The following is a 21,446-nucleotide window of genomic DNA, read 5'->3' as shown; positions in this document are numbered from 1 at the left end:
TCTTTAATTCGGTTTGGATAGTTTTTCAAGAAGTCGTTGGGACCGTCGCTCCCATAGTGTAGCGGTTATCACCTCGGACTCTGAATCCGATAACCCTGGTTCGAGTCCAGGTGGGAGTGCTTTTTGACACGTAACGACACAGTGCTCAAATCCGTTAGAAATTAGTTTGTGTGGAGAATGTTGGATCTAGTTTGATCAGCCGGGCGAACATGCCGCTGGGGTTCCCGAGTTGGTCAAAGGGGTGAGACTTAAGTTCTCATGCGGTTGCTTCGTGGGTTCGAACCCCACCCCCAGCAGGATTTTTCTTTGAGCTTCAACAACTACATTCTCCCGCACTGGAAAACGTGCTCCCAACAGGGGTCGAACCTGTGACCTTGGGCTTATTAGACCCACGCTCTAACCGACTGAGCTATAGGAGCAACGGTGCGGCCCAGCGAAAGCAGCACCGTATATTATACAGTAAGGGGTCGTGACAACTGCCCCATCGCCAGGACTCTCCATCGGCCTTCCATTTTGAAGGACAATCGGAGTAAAGTTAGCCAGGCCCCGTTGCCGACGTGCTGGTCGCACCGTCCGGGGTGGGTGGTGGTAGTTGGAAAATCGGGAAATATCACGGGGATGAAAGGGGACCTTTGGAATTGAAAATACCTTATTGCCGGACAAGACCACTTTTTTTTTTTGTTTTCAGCGGTGGAGAGCCCAGGTGTTGAGGACATTCCCGTCGGGCGCCGACACCAAACCTTACCTGAGGGGAAAAAGGACGACGGTGGTGCAATTTCTGGACGCGCTCTTAGTCAAGCACTATGCCCAACGCGGCTGACATTACGTATGGGACTGTTCAGGATTTTCTCTTTTGAGGGGTCACGCACTCGCACAATGAGGCGGCCAGGTTCCATGAAGTGCTTCATCTTGAGGTGCGAGTTGAAAAGGGAGGTGACGAGAGGAGGCATCAGGTAAAAAAAGAAAAAAAAAAGGCAGACCGGCAATCGCGAAGGGGCGAGCGGGGGACAAAACGTTTAGAAAATTTAATGTGGCGTGACGATTGGAAACTGCGGCCCCTAACCCTAACCCTAACCCACATCCGCAAAGCTTCGACGACAAGGCCACCCGTTGAAACATTTGAGAACTTTCCTTTCACACATTTATTTATCGCTTGGCACCGTCCGCACTTTAACAAATCGCGGCCCATCAACGCAAGAGGACGGGCCCATCTCCAAGTGTTCTTGGACGTGCCGACTCCTCCAATTCGACGAAGTGTTTTTCCGCGGCTGGTCGAAATGCGTGAATAAGAATAGAACCTGCAACACTCACGTTGAGAGATTCGACGGTAGAATTCGGCAGCGGAACCGAAACAAACTTGCGGGGCACCGACCACTCCCCTGCAAGGTCCCGCAGGCCTTTTGCCTCCGACCCCAGAATCAGCAGTGGCCCGATGTGGTTATGTGATGCTGCCGCGTCTCCCTCCGCTTCCTGCGAACGCCTCATGGCATTGATTTTGTGCAAGTTCTTCGCCACCTCGAACGCCGTCTCAGCCTTCTGGGAGGGGAGGGCCAACAAGGGCAGAAGGTTATGCTCCACGGCAATGCTGTTTAATGCGGAAACCGGATCGCTACCCGGCTCAAAAATCTTAAACTGGGGGGAGAAAACAGTGCCCTCACTGGCGCGCAATGCTTTTTCACCAAAGGGATCCAAGCAATTGATCAGAAGCACGCTCTCAAAACCCATTTCAACTGCAGCCCGTATGAGTGTGCCAACGTTGCTGGGTATGCGGAGACCAACCAAGACCAGCATCGATGTGAGGCGAGAGGGCTTACCTTCCCCAAGAAACGTTTCAACCGAAGGGGATGCGGGAATCGGAAACTCAGCTGCGTGCCCATCAGCCAGTTCAGCACTAAGCAACCCGCGATTGATCTCAACAGGGGAGCAGCGAACTATGCAGGTGGGAAGTTCATCTTCCAGGCACCATGACGCAACTGTGGGCTCGGTATCGGGGACATAAACAACGTTGGGGCGAATCTTGTAATCTCTCCATACGCGTCTGATGGCAGAGGCACCGCCAACGACGCAGGCCCCGTGGGAACGACGGACATTCCCGTTTTCCCTAAGAAGTTTTGTTGAGTTCCATAGCTGGCGCCCGCTAAAAGATATTGTGGGTGTGACTTGCGCTACCTCATCCAAACTCTGCAGAACTATAGGCCGACCTTTGGCTTCTGCTCCAGCGCTGCGAGCGTTTGTGAGCGCGAGGGCCGTATCCTCAAATGCGCCCGCCCGCACCACCCTTTTCCGTAACAGAACTTTCACTGTGTTCATGAGGTCTAACTAACTTCACCGTGCCTTGCCTTCACCCCTTTTCACCCCAGTGCTTAACAATGCGCGGGAACACAGGAAAAAGATGGTTAGAAGCACATGGGCGTTTGTGCATTCAACATCGAGGCAAACAGGTGCTGCGCCGGGCGGCATCGGAACAAGAAGCATGACAGAACCGGGGTCCGCAGCGGATCGCCGTTGGCAAACAATCTTCACAACCACCGGTAGAAATGTTTTTATCGAGGCCTACTGCTCGTTGCTTACACTTACAAGGGCCCCACTATGATAGACACACTGAAAGTCACAACGCACAAAGATTAACTCCTGGTCCGTTCTAATTCACTCCCCGGTACGTCCTGTTAGCGGAAGTTGGGGTGGGTGCGGTAACCTCGGTTCCAACCCCCTGTGGCAGTTCCTGCGCGGGAAATGCGTACATCCTCCATCCCATCACTCTCACGATCCAATGCTTCACGAAGGTCCCGCGGCAGGACGTCATGAGTGAAGTTGTCCCATTCACTTTCCTTTCCTGCTGCGATGTTCACCTCGCGACTCTCATCACGCGAGCGCCGCCGTTGCATCCTTCTTTTCCGTTCTTGTCCCTCTTGAATGACCTGATGGAGTGTCAAATCTTGCCGGAATTCCCTTTTTTCGCGACTTTTTCGCGTTACCAAATAGTCCGCACGGTGGTGCCACTGGATATACGTCTCCTGAAGGAATTTCTCCGTCTTCCGTTGGTCATTCGTAAGAAGCCAGCAAAAGTCCTCAGTCGCACGCTCTTCCACACGCTTGTTAAGCTCTTTGCTCCACAGAAGGCCTGAGGCACTCGTCCCACGCGACTGGTTCCGCAAGCCGCAGCGAAGGCGTTCTTGATCGTTCATGTAACATGCCAAGCGCTCGGCAGCTGGGGTTGGAGGGAGGGTAAAGTACAGCTCCGCATAGAACCACTCGAGGCGGGGAACACATTGGATTTCTTCGGCAAGCGCCATAACTTTACCGAGAAACATGTATTGTGCGGCATGGTTGAGGAACAGAAAGAGTTTGGCCACGCAAAGCTCATCACCCTCAGTTGTGTTGGACTGTGGTACGAGAAACCACCCGGAAGGGGCGGACCGCCACGTCGAGGGCACGAGCGCCTGCGCCGCTGACAAACAGGAAGCGAGAGTTGGCGTCCGCCGCCACATGTTTGACCACTAGTTGTGGCGATATTTCACCATTTTAAGGAGGAGGCGTCGACCAAATCATTTGACCCATGTTGGAAGGCCCATGAGCGGCAGTGATGCGGAGAACAGAAAACGATAGAAGGGCAGATATGGAAACACCACACGGTTAGGCAGCGAGCGCACTCAACAGGATGGGGCAGGGGGAATACCACTGAATTATGCTGCGGGCATAGAAAACTGAACGTGATGAGACCAAAAACAGATGCACGTTCGTGTGTGCACTCGGACTGCTTTGGCGGTGCTGGAACGTCACGAGGTGGCAACGCAAGTTGGGCAGAGGCCTAAATTTTCCCGAATATAGGTTTCACATGCTTCACAACGTTCGCAAAGGCAACAACCACAGCACCAGTATCCTCCCCCATCCTCACCGGCCAGCTTTCGCTGACAGAGTGAACAGCGCGCGGTATCCGCTGCACCACCAGCGGCTGCCGTTGTTTTCTTTTTCGTAGCGTGCTCGACTTTTTGCGAGGGCGCACACAGTTCATTCCGCGTGATGAAGGTGACGTGAATTAGTGGGACGCTAAAGAGTAGCAATTTGCAAAGGGGGCAGGTTGACGGAATGGATGTTTGGATGAGTCCGCATTGTGGGCAAGTCAGGTAGCGCTTCCCCTCAGCTTCATCCCCTACATACATGGGGAAGCCGATTTGGATCAAAGCTGGCTGCACACCGACATGCCGGGCGCTTCCTCCTTCGGGTGACGCCAAGTGCCGTAATATTTCCGTGAGATGCTCATAGTTCATGGGGGTATGTAGAGATCCGCCCGTGAGGACTGCAGCCTCCTGAAGAACGTGTACGGCTCCGCAGAACGAAATAACGTCGACACGCACTCTAAGTTGGGCTACGATTTTCTGCACAGCAAAAACGTCTAGTGGGTCCACAATGGTTACCGATGACGAGGCGAGAACTATACGAAGACGCGACGTGACATCCTCCTGCACGTCGCTGCCAGTGGAACCCGAGTTATTTTCTCGCAGTCGCTTTGCAATTCGCCTGAGGTCCACCAGCTCGGAAAGGGCCATGCGCAGTCCGTTCTCCAACGACATTGCCCCTGAGCCACCAAATCGAAAATACTTCAGCTCCAGAGTTTGTACAATGTCTGTGGCATTCGTTGTGCAAGGGATAAGGCGTTGGGCCACACCGTCTCGCATCACAACGACACCGAGTGATGCTAAGGGATTGGCATCGAGGTAGGTGTGCACAAATTTGTTGAGCTGAGGGCGGAGAGCAATCAGCCGCGTGGGGAGGTAGTCCAAAGAGCAGTTCACCGCCTCACTTCCGTCAAGTAGTAGCACGGTTTTAAGCATCGTTATGAAGCCGGTTGTAATATAATAAAACCCTACACGCTTTTTCCTACGTGCGATTATGCTGCACTACAGCCGTACACGCACTGGGAAAGAAATTGCAAAGTCATCCACAAAGAAAGAGGATAATAATAAAAAAAAATAAAGCTCGGGGAATCACACATTTAGGGGGCCCTCGCGCAAGGAAACTCAACTTTTTTTCGGATGCGCAAGCGCTTTGTGGGTTGCTCATTACACGGTTGCCGAAGGGTCACGAGATTCGGACATCGGAAACTTTTCCACCACTCACGCACCATAAACAGACAAGGATACCGCGCACCTTCTCAACCACACAACCGGTGGTTTCACAACAAAGCCTGTGCGGTAAGGTTACCTCTCCTTCCTGCATCGGGAACAACAGCAAACGAAGCCACGCCGCTCGAGCTCTCTCGAGCGGCTTTTATAATTCAGTTCCTTCAGTTGTGGATAGTAATTAATGGTGAGTTCTGTACCCCGTGCGACATCCTGCGTCGTTCTCATCTCCCCCGTTTCAGCATCCTCCGCTACGTTTGCGTCACACGAATGGTTCAGGAGAGAGCGGGGAAGGCTCAGCTCTACACAATTCTCCCGGTGGAAACAGTTGGTTGTCACACGCGCCAAAACTCCGATCATCTCCTCGTAGGGAATGGAGGTGGAGGTGGAACATGCCCTGGTGAAACGTTCGTAGATTTCCAGAAACTTTCCTGCGAGGGCTGCTGGGGAGAAGAGCAACCTACCGCTTAGAATACGCACTTCACTCAGCGCTGAAGGAACAATTTGCTGCTGCAGCGATGCAGCTAAAACACGCAGCATCAGCAGTTGTGCGGCCGCTGAGTTTTTGTCTGTAGCTGCTTCAGATGATTTCATTTGTGAGAATAAATCAAGTTCGATAGCTTGCAAACCCTCTATGCGACAAGTACGAGAGTGATAACGAGAAAGAGCTATTGTTCTACAATCGCGGCTGCAGTATTCCTCGTGGCAACGGGGGTTTGTGCATGTAAAGAACCTCTCTGGCAGAGGTTTGGTGCACAGTGCGCAGAGGCCGTCAGCAACCGGGTACCGCATCCAAGGTTCGGCCCGCTGGATTACAACTGTGCCCTTCTTGAGGTTTTCCCTCGCCACAATTCCACGACCGATCACGGCATCAATTTGTTTCACCTCGCATTCCTCGTTGAGGTATGGATGCACATGAATGTGTAGGTGTGAGTTGTCGGCCGGGTAGACACCTACTTGGTGCGGCGGGAAGCGCAGCAGTGCTTCCTGACAGCGCTGCTGATGTTGGCCCGATAGCTGCAACACTTGAGCCGCCGTGTTGTAGTCCGCTAAGGCAAAGTACGGCTGGCCCAAAGCCATGTAAGCATTCCCGCGGAAAAGAAACGCTTCTGGCGGAGTCCTGGCACCCAATGCGTCAATTACATGATGACATCGCCGTTTGAGAGCAATAGCGCCGGCAACCGACCCCCTGTTCATTCGCTACGCCTTTCCACCTTTTAATTTCTCCAGCCCCGCCTTTGCGCTATTCCCTTTTATTTGCTGCACTCCCCCCTGGAGGTGGTTACGAATACTTGTTAATGGGCATGTGTAAAAATTGAATATGATGATGTCGTCAGCAATGTGCGCCGCAGTTTTTTTTTTTTTTAAAAGTCAGGCTAACTCAAGTTGGGTAAGGATCACGTGAGCAGTTGCGGTAGAATCTTTTCTCCATGAAGGAAATGAGCAGCACTTTCCCCTCAGTACGAGCGACCAGTCAGGTAAGCACAACTAATTAAAAACGATGTGTGTGTGTGTGTACAAAACCTTACCACCACACAAGCCTTTGATTCGTTGCCTTTAACCGTTCTTCTTCCACCCAGCAACGCTGGCGACGCATGAGGGCCTCATAACGTCGAAGCTCTCGATTTGTTGCCTCCAGCCGTGTCGTATTGAGTATTACCAGACGGCGCATGACAGTTCCGACTGCAAGGCCGAGTATGCCACCCACGAAAGCACCGGAAACACTGAGCCGAAAGGCCAAGCTCATGTCACTTAGGATCCACCACGGTAAGATACCGACTGTGGAGCCAGACATGGCAAACCCGAGAGAGTAGTTGAGGATGCTACGCTGCCGTGCATCATGTGGAGGCAATAAAAAGTACTTCAAAGATGTTGCAAGACTATCCCCAAAGCAAAACGCCGTTGAGAAGAGAGCACAATTTCCACCCCACTTTACGACACTGGCAAACACTGACATGTTAAGAATGGAAAGGATCCCTACGCCGGATGCTTTAAGAAACTGCACGTCGACGTTCACCGCTTGGATAGCCTTGAGTGATCCCTGAATGATTCCCACGGCGATGCCGCATTTTGTGGTGAACCAGATAAGTGGGAGTCGTGCGTCGAAAAAATGATCAACACCGTAAAAGTCGACACACAGCCGACGCTCATTCGCCACTTTCGCAACGGGTCTTCCAGTCTCTACGGACTCAAGCAAAACCTTCCATGGTGTGGCTACTCCTATTTTCTGTCCCGTCGTCGCTTCATCCACAACCGAACCTGTGGTATCTTGGCCTCCGAGAAGTCGGTAACGCTCCTCCACCTTTTTGCGAGCGTACTGTTCGTCCAGTGGCTCCGACCATCCCAGTTTGCGCCCAAGCCACGATATGGAGCCAACAATATCGTGTGTAGCTTCCGTCCGTCGGGTTCGCTTAACCTCCTGAATAGCTTCCCCAATGTCGAGCTCGCGTTTGTACTTTGTCTGCCAAAAGTTGGGTGCTCTGAGTTCTTCCTCCGTCAGCGGCGTGCCATCAATGGAAACATTTTTGTCTTCCATCCACTGCGGAGGTCGCATGTGGAGGTCCGGTCCAGACACACCCATTCCACTGGAGTCTCCACGAGCACGTTCATCCTTAACATAGCTCCACACGTAGCCAAGAAGGTTGGAGGGATTGAAGTACACCTCGCCCCCACCCGCGCTTGTGTACGGCGTCCCCGTTTCCTTTGGTCTGTTGGCACCGAAGAGGGCTGACCCGATCACAGTGTCAATCTTCGTCGTCTTTTCTTCCATCGTTGACAGACTGATGGTGGCAGTTTGTTTCTGTTCTTTCGTGTCATTCATTTGGTACATGTACGGACAGTGACACGTTTCATTTTGAATGTGCACGCACGAACGCACAAATGTGTGTTAACATATTTTGTGGGGAGAAGGACACACAATAGGAGGGGGGGGGAAAGAAAGCGAGTGAAGGCAAGCACATAAACAAAGATCACCATCCGATATACACGGATGTATATACGTGGTTCGGAGTGCGAAATGCAACCCCGTGTCCCGTGTGCTATCGGAAAGGGGAGAGGGGAACGCGCCCTGAGATATCCAATAATTTTCAGTTATTTTACACGCAACACCGTTTCTGTGGAGCCACCTGATGCGCCACCAAACTCCTTTATTTGAGGAGAACACACTCGGTGGTCGCATTTTCAAGTAAGCAGCCCCAATCGGCGGCTACAACTCAGTCGATATAATGCCCACTCATCCAGTAACGAGCCTTCGTCCTAAACCTCACAGGGTCGTCTTTCATCATCTGTGCCGCCTGTTTTGACGTTCCGTGTAGCGGATCATCAGGGTTGGGATCTTGGAAGAGGAGTTCAATCATGATAATAACATCACGAAGACTGAAAGTTGGTTTCCAATCCGTCTGGAAACTTAGACAAACACTCCACTCCGTCTTTCGTGATGCCTTCTCCATACCTTCCTTTTCAGCAAATTCACTTCCCTCAATGTTCGGATGCCACACTCGGTTGGGCCCCACGTACCGCACTCTTGGGCCTTCGTACGGGTATTCCTCACGGAACTCTAGAAGGAAATCGAAGAGTCCTCCATGCCAAATGGAAGGCCGGGATGGACGGACGGTGACCTTCATCCGCAGCATGTTATCTGGATCGGGAATCACAACCTTGCTGCAAATACCGTCTAAATTGTCTAAATCATTTTTGAGGCGCAAAACAGCCATGGATTCTTTCTGCCCCGGTTGATTTATTGCGCTTTCACCACCAGACCTGGTGGCCGCCTGCGCCTCCTCTTGCTGCCTCTTGATGCGTGAGAGCATTTGCTTCCCCCCTTTACCTTCGTCCCTTTTCTTTCCTCCCGTATGTATGCCCCTACACTCAACCTCCCTCTTCTCACCTTTCCCTCGTTGCCAACAACACGCCGCTTTGTGATGTAATGCGGCAAAGGGTTAATAAATGAACAAACAAGATAAAGGGGAGAGATCCCACCAGCGCGTGAAGTGAGTGTGTAATGATACGCCCATTTTTCATGGTGCCACTCTGATGGCTCTGAAGCATACCAACTTTTTTTTTTTTTAAAAGTCAGAAGGGTGGGATGGAAATAGAAAGAGGGAACTACCACCCGCGGCCCCTCCTTCCTTTTCGCGTTCGAAAGGAATACGCGTTTTTGGAAGGAGGGGCGAATGAAGGTCCGAAATACTTTTTAACGTAGCAAAGAACGAGAACGAGGTATCCACAAAGAAATTAAACAAAAATAGAAGCACCTAAGACAATAACGACCACAAGGTGATGATACATCTCCATGTCTTAGTACCTGAAAAAAAAAGAAAAAATTAGGTAGCTCCTCAAAAGTCCGCACGCGCACAGTCACATACTATACTTCTTCACCCAACAACACTCGTAACGCATCGCGTTATCCACAATTATTTCACTCATTTGGAAAAATACATATACATATACAAACACACACCGACACATATATATATATGTGTGTGTGTGTATGGTCGTTTCTCGTCTCTTCCCGCTTCTCTTCCACTCCTTCCTTTGCATCTCATCCGTCTGCTTCTTGTTTCATTCCTCTGCCTCCTTTCGAATTCCCTTCTCCATTTTCTTCAATACAATTTGAGCTGTAAGGTACCACATTTTTTTCATTTTAAAAAGAAACGTACAGGTACAAGTTCAACATGAGCAGAAAACATGATGAGAGAGAAAGCTAACGTTTGGGAGTGTGGTAAGAAAATGTGGAATGCATGGGATGAGTTAATGGGAGTTTTTAAAAGCGGGCGATAATCATTGGCACATTGACCGCATTCCACACACTCAGCCACATACGCGCAAATGTCATAGACAATATAAATATATATATATAGACATTGATCTTTACAATCACCTATACAGCCCATACAGTCATTTATATGTACATATATACAATTGTACGCTTTTGCATGCTCCCTTGCGAGTGGGAATTGGGGGATGCGGTTCAGGAAGGGAAGGGAAGGGTGGGGCACCGAAAGTTCAGATTCCGCTCTGTTCTCCTTCTTCTCGCCGTGCAATCATTCCTCTCAGCCCTTCCAATTTCCCACTCGCCATTCAACGATACAAACCCCCTCCTCTTCCTTCTTTCGTTGCTTTCACCACTTTTCCGCGCGCTCCCCTTCCAAGTGGCCTGACACTCCAACATTACTGTACAAAACTTTAGAGCAATTCACTTCCATTTCCTGACGTCACCGTTTCTCTTCCTTTTAATGAATATTTTACGCCCTGATATCCTTGTCATGTATTTAAAAACATATACGTATAGCGTCAGATGACGATCCAGAGCCGTGACGCGTTCGGGCTTCCTCAGCGCAAGGGGAGCTCATTACGCAGGCTTGTGTCCAACTGAAGCGCATTTACCCCCAGTCCGGGTGGTACGCAATTCGGGTCACGATGGCTCTCGTGTCGGGTTCGGCAGTAATTTGTTTGTTCGCATGGGGAGAAGCAACGCCAAAACCTAATTGTCTCATCAGCTGCTGCGGATACCACCACCTCCCCATCAGTTGACATGCACATGTGCAGAACACGTGACGTATGCCCTGCCAAGTCCGCAACGCGCCGCATCGTTGGGTACTTCCAAATTGTAAGGCGATTGTGGGAATAGCCATGGGAACTTACAAGTTCTGTACCGCCATGGTTCCACAGTACGCCACACACCTGGCTTTCTGCGTTAAAGTTGCTTATGCACTCACCGGTCGACGTGTTCCAGAAGCGCAACATCTTGTCATCAGAACCGCCGCCACTAACCAGAAGATTGTGTTGCACTGGATTCCACGCAATTGCTTTTACCGCTGCTGTGTGCTTATTGAGTAACATGGAGGGTGTTGAGTTCATGGATAAAGTGCGCATGTCCCAGAGCAGAAGTTGATTGTCGTTTCCACCACTTGCCAGGCGCAATCCATCAGGTGACCAGCGCAAACCACACACACTTTGCCGGTGAGCCTGCAGCGTCCATGTGCCTAGAGGGTCCCGTAGATCATTAATACGAATGGTTGTGTCCTTGCTGCCGCTTGAAAGGACGCTTCCATTCCATGAGAGAGCCCCCACACGATCCGTGTGTTGATGCAATCGGCGCGTAATGCGCTCCGCCTCTACATCCCAAATCTCCACTGAGCCGTCGTCAGCGCCCAGGGCTAAGTGATTTCCATCCTCACTCCAACTAACACCGCAAATGATCCCGTTGGCTGGCCGTTGGCACGGGAGCTGCGCAATGTTAGATGTTTTCTCATACCACAGGTAGACAGACCCTTGCAACCCCACAGCGAGGACGTCCTTTGCGGACCAATCCATGAGCTGAAGGTAAAAGTCGTCTATCATATCCACCGCGTCGAGAATACGCTCTGGAGCTCGCGATATAACCCGGAACGTTCTTGACATAAAATTCCTTGCCCGATTTTCCTCGAATACCACACCCAGCGAGTTGCTGTACCGCTCCTGCTCTGTTTCTGGTGCGGGCCGCGGTTGCACCTGACTGTTAATCCCCAAAACAGTAGACTGGGTGCCCGGGAAAAGTGTACGGGCAAGTTTATTTGTGTATGGTTCCGTACCGAGTTCTGGTGCACATGTGTAACTACATTGAGCGGCACGTTTGGCAGATTTGCTGGGGCTTCCACCACCACTACTGCCGCCGCCACCACCAAAGACGGGTGGAGCAGAGGCCCCACCACCACCACCACCAACCGTCGTGCCACGATTTGGCGGCGTCACCATCACTGAGGAATGGGCCCTCTGACCTGAGGCGGTACGCAGTGGCACAACATTCTCTTTTGTTGTGAGGAAGAAATGTGATATGGAATTATCCTGTGAATTCCGATCGGAAATGAAACGGTCCGGAGTCGAGAAGGAAATGTTCACCGGAGGTGATGGCGTTTCGTTGGAAACCCAACGCGTGGGACGCGTAGGGGTGTTGATGCTCAACTCGAAGTTCATCTACCCCTATCCGTTCCTTTATTTATTGATTTATTTTTTCGTTCACCCGCCAACAGTTTACAACGCACAAATGCACTCACACACAATAACAAGCAAACAGACAAACAAAAAAAAACCACAAACAAGTCAACCACGATCCTCTGCTTCTACAAATAACGGAGTGAATTAAAAAGATGTAAAACAACAGCAAATGGGCTTATCCGCTACCTGTCGATTCGGTTTCCCTTCTGAAATTAATTTCTTTCGCACTACGCGTCCAAGCACCTCAGGACAAAACAACGACAAAAGTGATATAAAGCAAACGAAAAAAAAAAACTCGATAAAGTCTTTCTTCTCCTTCTCCCTTCCTTTTCGCTGTACCGCTTCGTGATATATATTTGAAAAAAAAAAAATGAAACTACAGGGCTCTCTCACTTCACCAAAAACTAAGGGTATTTCCCTTTTTTTTGTTCTTCTGTTCTTTTTTTTTTTTCTGACCCTCCCTTTACCTACTTATTCCGATTTGGTTTTTTCTTTTCAATTAGCCTCCTTCTGTAGGGTAAGCTTCCTTGCCTTTTCTTCTGATTTGTTTTTTTAAAGAAAAAAACCAAAACCAAAAGGCAAAAAAAAACCTACAAAAAACGGAGGGAATATATATGTGGTGTTTGCTTGAATTCACGTGTCGTCGTATGTTGATAACAAACGCCGGGGTTCCCTTCCTCCTTTTGTTTACTTTTAGTTGTTAAAATCCTTTATATAACAATATATACTCTTTTCTCTTCCTTCTTTTTTAATTTTTGATAGGGAAGAATATATATATATATAACTCCCCAATCAATCAATGAGATCCGTGCGTCAACGGTTCGAAGTTACTAGCGTGAAGGCAAATAAGCCGCAACAATACAAACACTACTAGTAATAATGATAATAATAAACAGGTACAAGGGAGCAGGAACTATGAAACAGGAAGGTCAATTAATTACAAGTGGAAATCAAAGTGAAGAAGTTTACAAAAAGATAAAGTGACCCTTTTACTTTCTTTTTTTGCTTTTGTTTTTGTTTTTAATAATATATTTTTTTCTGTTCTGTTCTGTTCTTTTTTTTTTGTTTCTTGTTTGTCTCTTGGAGTAGCTGAAAAGCCAAGGAGAGACAACGAGGGGGAAAGAACTAATAAAACAAAATAAGAAGATGCCGCTCTGGCGAGGTGAGTGAAATACAAACTAAAACAATTGCGGGTACCTAACAGCAATAAGAACGAAAAAGAAATGTCAAACGACAAAAAAAAGAAAAGAAAGAAACAAAAATAGAATAGAAGAGAAGTGATTATGAATAAATTGAGCAGATAAAATGAATAAAAACCCCAAAACAGCAGCAGGTTATGAGCAAAACAAAAATAAAACGAAGAAGTGACATATTTAAGTGGAGGGTTGATGGCCCGAAGAAAAGTTGTGGGAGTTTGAATGAGAGGGATAGTGAAGGGATCAAACACATATAACGAAACGATGTAAGTATTGCAAAATAATAATAATAATAATAATAGAAAAAAAAAGAAACAAATAACTTTCATATCATATTATATATTTATTTATTGAAAGAAATCAGGCTTTTCACTCCCTCCCGTTCCCATACATACGCAATTGAGTTTATATAACAAAATGCACCTCATAGGATCAAATCAGTGCATTCTCTCAGATACCTGTACACTTTTCTCTCTATTAACTTTTTAATTTTTCTCTCACTCCTCAACCACCACGCGGAGAGCAAAAAGTAATGGATGACACATACACATACACATACACACGCATATATTTATTTATTTATTTATTCATCATTCAAATATTTATATCTTTATTCATATTTCAACCATTTTCTTCTTTAAATTATACACACTCACATAAACAAATACAGAACACCAGTCTGGTTAATTCACCCATAAACTCAAGTAAGCACGAAACGAATACGTAAAAAGTAAACATAAACACATAAAAGAAATGTTGTTAACAGCAATGATGTTGATAATGAGATTGAATGAAAGGGGAAAGAGGAGATAATATATATAATAATAATAATAATTAAAAAGAAGGTAACAAAAAATAATCTGGAGGGAAGAACTTATATATAAATACTGCTTTATTATCTTTTTTTTTTTTAAAAGAAAAGTAAAAAGATAAACATATACGACGATAAGATAGGATCCGGGGCTGCAGCAACAGTTAGCCCCGGCGTTAATAACAATAATGATAATAATATTTATTATTATCATTATTATTAGTCGTGTTAAAGTGCTGCAATTTGGGTTAACACATGCGGGCTTGTTTCACTTCACTCCGTTATATGTTCGTCACACTCGTATAATAATAATAATAATTCAACGTACGCGCACATAAATATTCATATCAAGATATAACACATAATATATATATATATATTATGCAAATAAGTCGTAGTGCACCGCGTCACGCATGCGTGACTTTAAAAAATTAAAGTAATCGAAGTAAATAAATATAATATTAATAAAAAAAAATATGATAAAACACACGTGCATCAACACTGAGGAGGAAGGGATGAAGAGGGAAGGGAAATTATAATAAAGTAACGAGTCGTGTTTGTATTTTATTAACTCACACTTGGAAAAAAACAACAACAACAACCCTTTATCTCGATTCGTTCCTGTCGCGCTCTACTATTCTCTCTTTCATTCAAGCAAAAAAATAAAAATAAAAATTGTCTAGAATTCACACGAACACAGACGTGAGCAAAAAATAAAAAAATCCTTTCACTTTCTTTTAACATCGTCCGATCGAAACCAAGTGCGCGCCGACACGATTACTTACTTATTTTCTTTTGTTTTCGTAAACGCTCAAAGGGAAAAACAAATAAATAAAATTAACGAAAGAAAAAAACGGGGGACATACATATTACGCACACGCACACAGTAGCGCATACGAGCAAAGAAAAAGGAAAGCACTCGCCAATTGTAAACGTGAAGTGAAGAGCAGAGAGAAACACATCGTGGTTCAAGGGAAGATAAATTAAATTAAATTAAATTAAATACATAAAAGGACTTGGATCATCTCACTAGACGTCATTACACAAATATGTCCTCTTCACACAATAATAACAATACCCCCCCCCCCCACACACACACAATAACACTTTAAACATTTATTCTCCGTGACGCTCAAGGCAAATAAACCAAACAAATAAATGGATGTGGTATTGTGCAATACATGCACTTATTCTTCCCCTCTTTTTCCTTTCCTTTCATTTTCTTTCTGGAATACATGTGTAACATATAGTTGTATTTTTAATGACAATAATATAAATAAATAAATAAATAAATAAATAAATAAATATATATATATATATATATATATGTTACCCAGGCTCGTGGGACACATCACACCACACCGCACCGTGCCCTCCGCACTAAAATGATAAAATGCCAAAAAAAAAATAATAAGTAAAATAAACACAAATACAACAGGTGTACATGCAGTATTTGTTCCTCGATACACTTTTCTTTACCTTTGCTCTTATTTTCCTTTTGATTCACTTCTCCATAGTAAATGCAAAAAAAAAAACAACAAGAACCCCTCACGATAAAGGACAGCGTTTCGTCACAAATCACTCGATACAAACAAAAATAAGTAAATAAATAAAAGAGAGGTGTGCGACAGGTGGAGGCGGAAGGGAAAAGATACAAAAAAAAACAAAAACAAAAACAAAAACAAAAACAAAACAAAAAAACAACAGGCACATTACGCAAAAACAAACAAATAAAGGTGACCAACGGCAGTCACAAGAACCAAATGGCTCCCAACTTGCATATCAACTGCGACTACAGACATAAACGTACACATGAACACATAAATACACATTGAGAAATACACATACAAAGTGGGAATGCAGATGCGGAACCCTTCCACATCCACGGTAACTGAAAAGCAATACGACCGCAACCGTTTTGCAAACTGCACTTGAATAAACCGCGCATTTTTATTGTTATTATCATTATTATTTTTTCTCTTTATTGCTTTTTTGTTTCCCCTCCTCTCTCTCTCTCTTTACATTACCCTCTTTGGCACCGCATATTATCGAAACGAATACGGACCATCACGCGTAGAGCCCCCGCGTCGCATCAACTACATCGCTGATGCAACCACTCAGTGTTCTCTTACCCCCTTTCGCAGCCATCAGTACTTCACACAAAACTGCAACAATTGTATCACGGGTATTTTGTGAATCCCTCCGCTCATCGAGAAATACAACAACACTTTCATTTCTACCGAGACATGTTGTGAGATAATTCTTGAGAGCTCCGTAGGCAGATACTGTATAGGAGGTTTTCTCTTCCAATATAAAGTAACTATGGAGGAACCGACAAACTGATTTAGAGAGAATATTCGGTATGGGAAGACAATCCCCGACATTCATTGCCGTCTTTCTAACGACTGGCGAGCGAATTTCACATTCGCTATCATTTCCATTAACCCTCACTGACTCCTTCTGCCGGCGTCGAACGTGCTCTTCCATTGCAGCAGAATTCACTTCACCTGTGGGGAGCCACGACTCGAATTGTGTCAACACAACATTACGCGTGCCGAGTGCCTCTAGTATAGTCAAGTTATATAGTTTAATGCTTTTAGAAGCAACGAAGAGTGGCACCTCGGGGTATACTCGACAAGGATAAATGTCGTTCCACGTAATACTCACACTTGTCGACTGATTAATTGATGCATACCACTCCTCCAACAGCGATGGGGCATCGTCTAAAATTAACTCCAACTTGGAACATGATGTGATCTCAGCTGGTAGATGGCGCAATGGGTTGGCAGTCAGCACCACCTTTTGCATAGATTCTCCTGAGAGGACGGATGCACCGCACTCGTTACAACCCACGTATGCCACTTGGTTGTGGTTCATGCACAATGTTTGAAGTTCCCGGGCGCAGGTGAGCGCGGGCGGTATGTCTTTGATATGATTGTGAGATAAATCCAGGAACTGTAACCTAGGGGCGTGGAGAACATCCAGTGGAAATTGCCTGAGCGAGTTTTCACAAATCTGCAGCACGCGAAGGTGTTGAAACTTCGAGAAATCAACCGTTCCCACACACGTGAGCTTGTTATTGCTGCAACACAGCTTCGAAACCAACGGTGCCGCCTCCGCTACGAAGGAATGAAGTGTAGTCATGAGGATTCCGTCAATTCGAAGCGCTCCTTTCACAGCATCCCCGACGAAACTACTGACTATCTTATGCACTTCGTGTATGTCAGCTTCGTTGGTCACTAAACGTTGGGTACTCTCCAATGAGGATGCCTCTCGTAGTTCAGGGAAAAAATCATCATCGTCCACGTCGTGCGTGTTGATATGACGAACCATCATGCGGCGTATTCTCCGCACAAACTGCACGCCATGAAAGAAATCACCGACCCGTTTCCCTCGAAGCACTGCTTGCTGTGCACGGGCGTACAAGTCTTCCGTGATGCACTCCGCTGACTCATTGGAAGGCTCGACTGTTGTATAACTTTGCGTCACATATCCACTGAAGTACGAGTGCTTCATAGCATCGTGTAGCATCATTCGCTGCGACATATCCTTATTTAACATTCGGCGCAATAAATCCTTCAACTCGGGCTCTACTCCTTCTTGAATGGGTAGCGGTGTTGGATCTAGCATACTGTCCCTCAAGCTGGAAATGGAGGTAGTGCTATACGCGAGGGTGCCATGTGACATTTGATATAACGTCATGGCAAAAGCCCAACTATCTGCAACATGGCCTCCAATGTGCGTTCCAGCAAACTGTTCGGGGCAGCTGTATGCGGGAGTGCCGCCAACCTTGCAGGTTCGCGTCGAGCTACCGCAAGCACCAAAGTCAGCTATCTTCGCGACGTCATTGTCGTCAACAAGGCAATTGGCCGGTTTAATATCCCAGTGATAAAGATACTGTGCGTGGAGTTGCAACAGGCCGGATAGTATGTCACATCCGTATTTTCTCACCTTCTCTGGGGGTAGCGGCGGCTCACCGTGAACATGAACTGGTCCCTTGGCACAGTATTCCATGATTACGTACACCTTATGCGATTCAACGTCATCTATCACCTCTTTCAGTTTAATGAGATTGGGATGTGATACAAACTTCATAACCGCGATTTCGCGCAGAAGGTCATCATCACTGGCGGTGCTGGACTTCGAAACGATCCCATGATGTATTTTTTTGGTACGGTCACATCGCAATATTTTCACTGCATAAAACGTACGATCCTGGTGGTGTTGCACGAGATTAACTTTCGCGTGTGACCCCCTTCCAAGCACCTTTATCACCACATATTCATTGATTACTTTGTTCCCGTCCCTATTTCTCCCCTTGTTGATGAGGAATGAGTCAGTCACATTGCTATTTACGGCGCGCCTGAAGCTTGTTAGTTTGTGTCTGTGCAGTGCCGCCCCAATTTCCGCATGGCAGTCAGTGCAGAAGATCAGCATACATAAATCGCATCGGTACACCGCCTCCGTGTCGAGTATACAACGGCTGCACCTCTCACATGGGTCATAAAAGAGGCTGCTACACCCACAGTCCGTCCCTATGAAACTATAACGATGCCCCGCATAATTATTGGAGTGTTCTACGCTGCTGGCTGTGGTTGCTGTGTCTGCTATGGTGCCGTTAGTGCCGTCCATGCTGTTATTAATACTGAGTCGTCTCAGCGTTTCGTACTCCCCCCAACCACAGCGGCGTGAACATTCATGAGGACGAGCCGTTGGACTGTAAGAGTCACACCTATTTACTCCACATGGGCTTTGAAAACGTGAATCCCTGCTATTGCAATGGGAAAATGTTGGAAGTATGGGTACGTTGCACACGCCAGTGCTCACCACAGAGCCGGAACGACATCTGCTTCCAAATGCGTTGCTGCTAAACCTCGCGTCCGAATCAACCTCACTGTTTAAATGCGGGATTCTAAGAAAACTGGTAGCCACATTGCTGTCGGTAAAATTCGACGCGAAGGGCGATCTCCCATTTCCCCTTGTGGAGTCAGCGGCGTCCGACGGAGCAAAGGAAGCTTCTGCGGTTTGGATGGGAGGTAAAGCCTCATTGGTGTTTGGCTGATTGAGATACGATGCGCTTGTAGTCATGCTATCATTGGAGAACTTCGACATGACGAAGGTCCCCTGGTGTCCTTTCAGGCCTTCGATGACGCTTGTTGAAACAGACGGAACCTCCTTGAGTTTGGCGTTAGGGGAAACCTCAGCGGCGCCCAGCTTAGGCGAACATTCGGCTGCGGAATGTGGTGATTTATGCCGTTCCCTGTCATCGGATTCCACAACCCTGCTGGAGGCACCACAGCCCATCACTTTTTTTAACCACACTGTCGTTTTACTCCCTTGGCTCCTTCACGGCGCTCTTAGATAAAGGAAAAGTAAGTAAGCCAAGTCCCTTCTGTTTTCCAGTAGAATGGCCTGGTAAGGGGGTGAAGGAGAATGCAGGTAGAGTGAGCGATACCAGGAGAACCAACCAGAACGATGGAAGGGAAGCGTGCCTCCGTCAGCCTCACTTTTCCCCCTTTTTGGCTAGCCCGTTATGTGTGGCGTCCTTGTTCAGCGAGGTGCGCGCGCCGGAGCGAAATCCTTAACTTCTGTGTGGCCACCCACCGTCACCTTTGTTTGGTTCTTCTTACCTTCGATAAGCAAAATGCGTGTTTAAAATGCGTTTAACAAGTTAGCAAAGCAGAAGGAAGAGAAAGAATAATGTGAGAGTAACACGGTACTTAGAATATGGCTCTACCCATCACCTTCACATTTACTCCCACTGAACTTCACGCTACAAACGCCAACACAAGCACCCACGTAAATACAGTTATAAAGTATATATATATATATATATATATATATATGCCTTAGGATGTGTATCCGCCACGTCGCTATTCTGGGGGTATTCTCCAATGCATACTCCCTCGCCTGTATTTGCATGGTGGTTGCAACAGCACGACCACGCCAACAAAAAGAATACGGAATGTTTAAAAAAGGGTCGGCAGCAAGGACAATGTCAACTTTCATCATTTCCATACACTTCATTCAAGAGTAACAACACTGAGAAAAAATACACTCTGACAATAGATTTAGTGAGAACAAACAAGGCAATGGGCGTGGTGGTGCTGGGGAAAAACACCACAGGACCAAATTTTCTCACGGCTAGTCGGGCACGAAAGCGCCCGTTCTCCGCGCCATTTCAAATGTTCGTATATTTGTGTGTAGGAGAGTAAAATTTGGTAGAGCGGATCAAAAAAAAAACACCACCCATTCCTCCTCCAACCCCGTTCTGTCTTTCAGCCACCATCATGATTTGGTGAGGACTTTGCGTAGCTCCTTTTCGTCCCACCACTCAGGGATTCTCGCATCGACAGTTGTGCCATCGCTCAGTGACAACCCCGGAAAGCTTCGCGTCGTGATGTCCACGTGGTTCAAACGCAGTAACCCGAGCCCAACGTTACCACATGCAGTGAGAACCTCACCAACCTTCTGGTTGCCGATCACCAACGTCCCCTCAACATGCGGTGTTTTTTCGCCTTCCTTCCCGTCAAACAGTTCCCCCTGAAGGAACAGTGGTACTGTGCGCTTGCGTGTGACAAGCATTACATGAGTACGGTGAGTGAGCTCTTGTCCCATATAACAGCCTTTGTGAAAACTTACGCCTCGTAACAAGTCAGTGTTTGCTTCAAAGGGTAGTGTTTTCGAAGGCCTGAACACTTCGGGTCCTTCACCTACGCCGGCTGCGTACAGAAACTTCTTGTACAATTTCTCTGAGTCCAGAGTGGGTGGGGCACCTTTCCGAGGAACAATCATCTTCCGAAGAGTGGCTGGGAGAGCGAAGCTGCGTGGGTCAGTAAATGTCTCCGCCAAGGTATCGAATGAATCCACACCTTGTGGGCCACTAAGTTCCTGGTCCCCACCGTATGTTGCCGACGATGATGATGGGGAACTTCCAGCACTGTCTCCGCAAGACGAGATCGAATTTCCAATCGTTGCAGCAGCCACCACCACCAACTCTTCGGCTGCACTCCGTATTTCTAACTTCTTGCGCATCCGGTACTCTTTCAGGTGCTCCAACAGGGTGTCCGCAACGCCACAATGCACATCAATCATAATAGTTGCCTGTCCTTCGGGCGTGCGAGTCGATTGGTAAAGATAGGCATCGCACATAACGCGACCCGTGTGGTGAAGAAAACATCCCCACAGGCTGCCACCGGGCTGGAGTTGCCGCAAGTCATTTGTGAAGAGGCCCTGCAGGAATTCATGAGCAACAGACCCGGTAACCTGAAGAAGGGCGCGTGATGAGAGGAGACACTTGAACCCCATACGCGGAACGCTCCGAATAGAAACTAACTTCACAAC

The 21,446-nt window shown here is 47.3% G+C and overlaps 11 protein-coding genes and 2 non-coding genes across 13 annotated transcripts, besides 1 other annotated feature; 2 read left to right on the top strand and 11 right to left on the bottom strand.

Moving 5' to 3' along the window:
* Nucleotides 1-47: 47 nt before the first annotated feature.
* On the top strand, nucleotides 48-119 carry TbgDal_VIIItGln02. Its single transcript has one exon. It is a non-coding gene; the product is annotated as a tRNA-Gln (tRNA).
* Nucleotides 120-214: 95 nt separating this feature from the next.
* Nucleotides 215-296, top strand: a tRNA (tRNA-Leu).
* A 49-nt stretch (nucleotides 297-345) lies between these two features.
* Nucleotides 346-419, bottom strand: TbgDal_VIIItIle02. The gene has a single exon. It is a non-coding gene; the product is annotated as a tRNA-Ile (tRNA).
* A 769-nt stretch (nucleotides 420-1,188) lies between these two features.
* On the bottom strand, nucleotides 1,189-2,310 carry TbgDal_VIII6660 (hypothetical protein, conserved; the record flags this gene model as incomplete). Its single annotated transcript, XM_011777702.1, has 1 exon — nucleotides 1,189-2,310. One exon carries the CDS (start codon nucleotides 2,308-2,310, stop codon nucleotides 1,189-1,191), a length of 1,122 nt encoding a protein of 373 aa, XP_011776004.1.
* A 356-nt stretch (nucleotides 2,311-2,666) lies between these two features.
* Nucleotides 2,667-3,488, bottom strand: TbgDal_VIII6650 (hypothetical protein, conserved; the record flags this gene model as incomplete). Its single annotated transcript, XM_011777701.1, has 1 exon — nucleotides 2,667-3,488. The coding sequence occupies one exon, from the start codon at nucleotides 3,486-3,488 to the stop codon at nucleotides 2,667-2,669; it is 822 nt and encodes a 273-aa protein (XP_011776003.1).
* A 288-nt stretch (nucleotides 3,489-3,776) lies between these two features.
* Nucleotides 3,777-4,832, bottom strand: TbgDal_VIII6640 (DNA repair and transcription factor protein,putative; the record flags this gene model as incomplete). Its single annotated transcript, XM_011777700.1, has 1 exon — nucleotides 3,777-4,832. One exon carries the CDS (start codon nucleotides 4,830-4,832, stop codon nucleotides 3,777-3,779), a length of 1,056 nt encoding a protein of 351 aa, XP_011776002.1.
* Nucleotides 4,833-5,198: 366 nt separating this feature from the next.
* On the bottom strand, nucleotides 5,199-6,317 carry TbgDal_VIII6630 (hypothetical protein, conserved; the record flags this gene model as incomplete). The annotated part of the gene is made up of 1 exon (XM_011777699.1): nucleotides 5,199-6,317. One exon carries the CDS (start codon nucleotides 6,315-6,317, stop codon nucleotides 5,199-5,201), a length of 1,119 nt encoding a protein of 372 aa, XP_011776001.1.
* Nucleotides 6,318-6,645: 328 nt separating this feature from the next.
* Nucleotides 6,646-7,950, bottom strand: TbgDal_VIII6620 (hypothetical protein, conserved; the record flags this gene model as incomplete). Its single annotated transcript, XM_011777698.1, has 1 exon — nucleotides 6,646-7,950. The coding sequence occupies one exon, from the start codon at nucleotides 7,948-7,950 to the stop codon at nucleotides 6,646-6,648; it is 1,305 nt and encodes a 434-aa protein (XP_011776000.1).
* A 382-nt stretch (nucleotides 7,951-8,332) lies between these two features.
* Nucleotides 8,333-8,929, bottom strand: TbgDal_VIII6610 (ubiquitin carrier protein, putative; the record flags this gene model as incomplete). Its single annotated transcript, XM_011777697.1, has 1 exon — nucleotides 8,333-8,929. The coding sequence occupies one exon, from the start codon at nucleotides 8,927-8,929 to the stop codon at nucleotides 8,333-8,335; it is 597 nt and encodes a 198-aa protein (XP_011775999.1).
* A 1,522-nt stretch (nucleotides 8,930-10,451) lies between these two features.
* Nucleotides 10,452-12,074, bottom strand: TbgDal_VIII6600 (cell division cycle protein, putative; the record flags this gene model as incomplete). The annotated part of the gene is made up of 1 exon (XM_011777696.1): nucleotides 10,452-12,074. One exon carries the CDS (start codon nucleotides 12,072-12,074, stop codon nucleotides 10,452-10,454), a length of 1,623 nt encoding a protein of 540 aa, XP_011775998.1.
* A 958-nt stretch (nucleotides 12,075-13,032) lies between these two features.
* Nucleotides 13,033-13,620, bottom strand: TbgDal_VIII6590 (hypothetical protein; the record flags this gene model as incomplete). Its single annotated transcript, XM_011777695.1, has 1 exon — nucleotides 13,033-13,620. The coding sequence occupies one exon, from the start codon at nucleotides 13,618-13,620 to the stop codon at nucleotides 13,033-13,035; it is 588 nt and encodes a 195-aa protein (XP_011775997.1).
* A 2,549-nt stretch (nucleotides 13,621-16,169) lies between these two features.
* TbgDal_VIII6580 (protein kinase, putative) lies at nucleotides 16,170-19,406 on the bottom strand (the record flags this gene model as incomplete). Its single annotated transcript, XM_011777694.1, has 1 exon — nucleotides 16,170-19,406. The coding sequence occupies one exon, from the start codon at nucleotides 19,404-19,406 to the stop codon at nucleotides 16,170-16,172; it is 3,237 nt and encodes a 1,078-aa protein (XP_011775996.1).
* Nucleotides 19,407-19,996: 590 nt separating this feature from the next.
* On the top strand, nucleotides 19,997-20,317 carry TbgDal_VIII6570 (hypothetical protein, unlikely; the record flags this gene model as incomplete). The annotated part of the gene is made up of 1 exon (XM_011777693.1): nucleotides 19,997-20,317. One exon carries the CDS (start codon nucleotides 19,997-19,999, stop codon nucleotides 20,315-20,317), a length of 321 nt encoding a protein of 106 aa, XP_011775995.1.
* Nucleotides 20,318-20,390: 73 nt separating this feature from the next.
* TbgDal_VIII6560 (hypothetical protein, conserved) lies at nucleotides 20,391-21,410 on the bottom strand (the record flags this gene model as incomplete). Its single annotated transcript, XM_011777692.1, has 1 exon — nucleotides 20,391-21,410. One exon carries the CDS (start codon nucleotides 21,408-21,410, stop codon nucleotides 20,391-20,393), a length of 1,020 nt encoding a protein of 339 aa, XP_011775994.1.
* Nucleotides 21,411-21,446: the final 36 nt, after the last annotated feature.

Source organism: Trypanosoma brucei, chromosome 8 (genome assembly GCF_000210295.1).
Source record: "Trypanosoma brucei gambiense DAL972 chromosome 8, complete sequence".
NCBI lineage: Eukaryota > Euglenozoa > Kinetoplastea > Trypanosomatida > Trypanosomatidae > Trypanosoma > Trypanosoma brucei.
The sequence above is the reverse complement of the archived record's forward strand: the minus strand, read 5'-3'. Positions and strand labels throughout refer to the sequence as shown.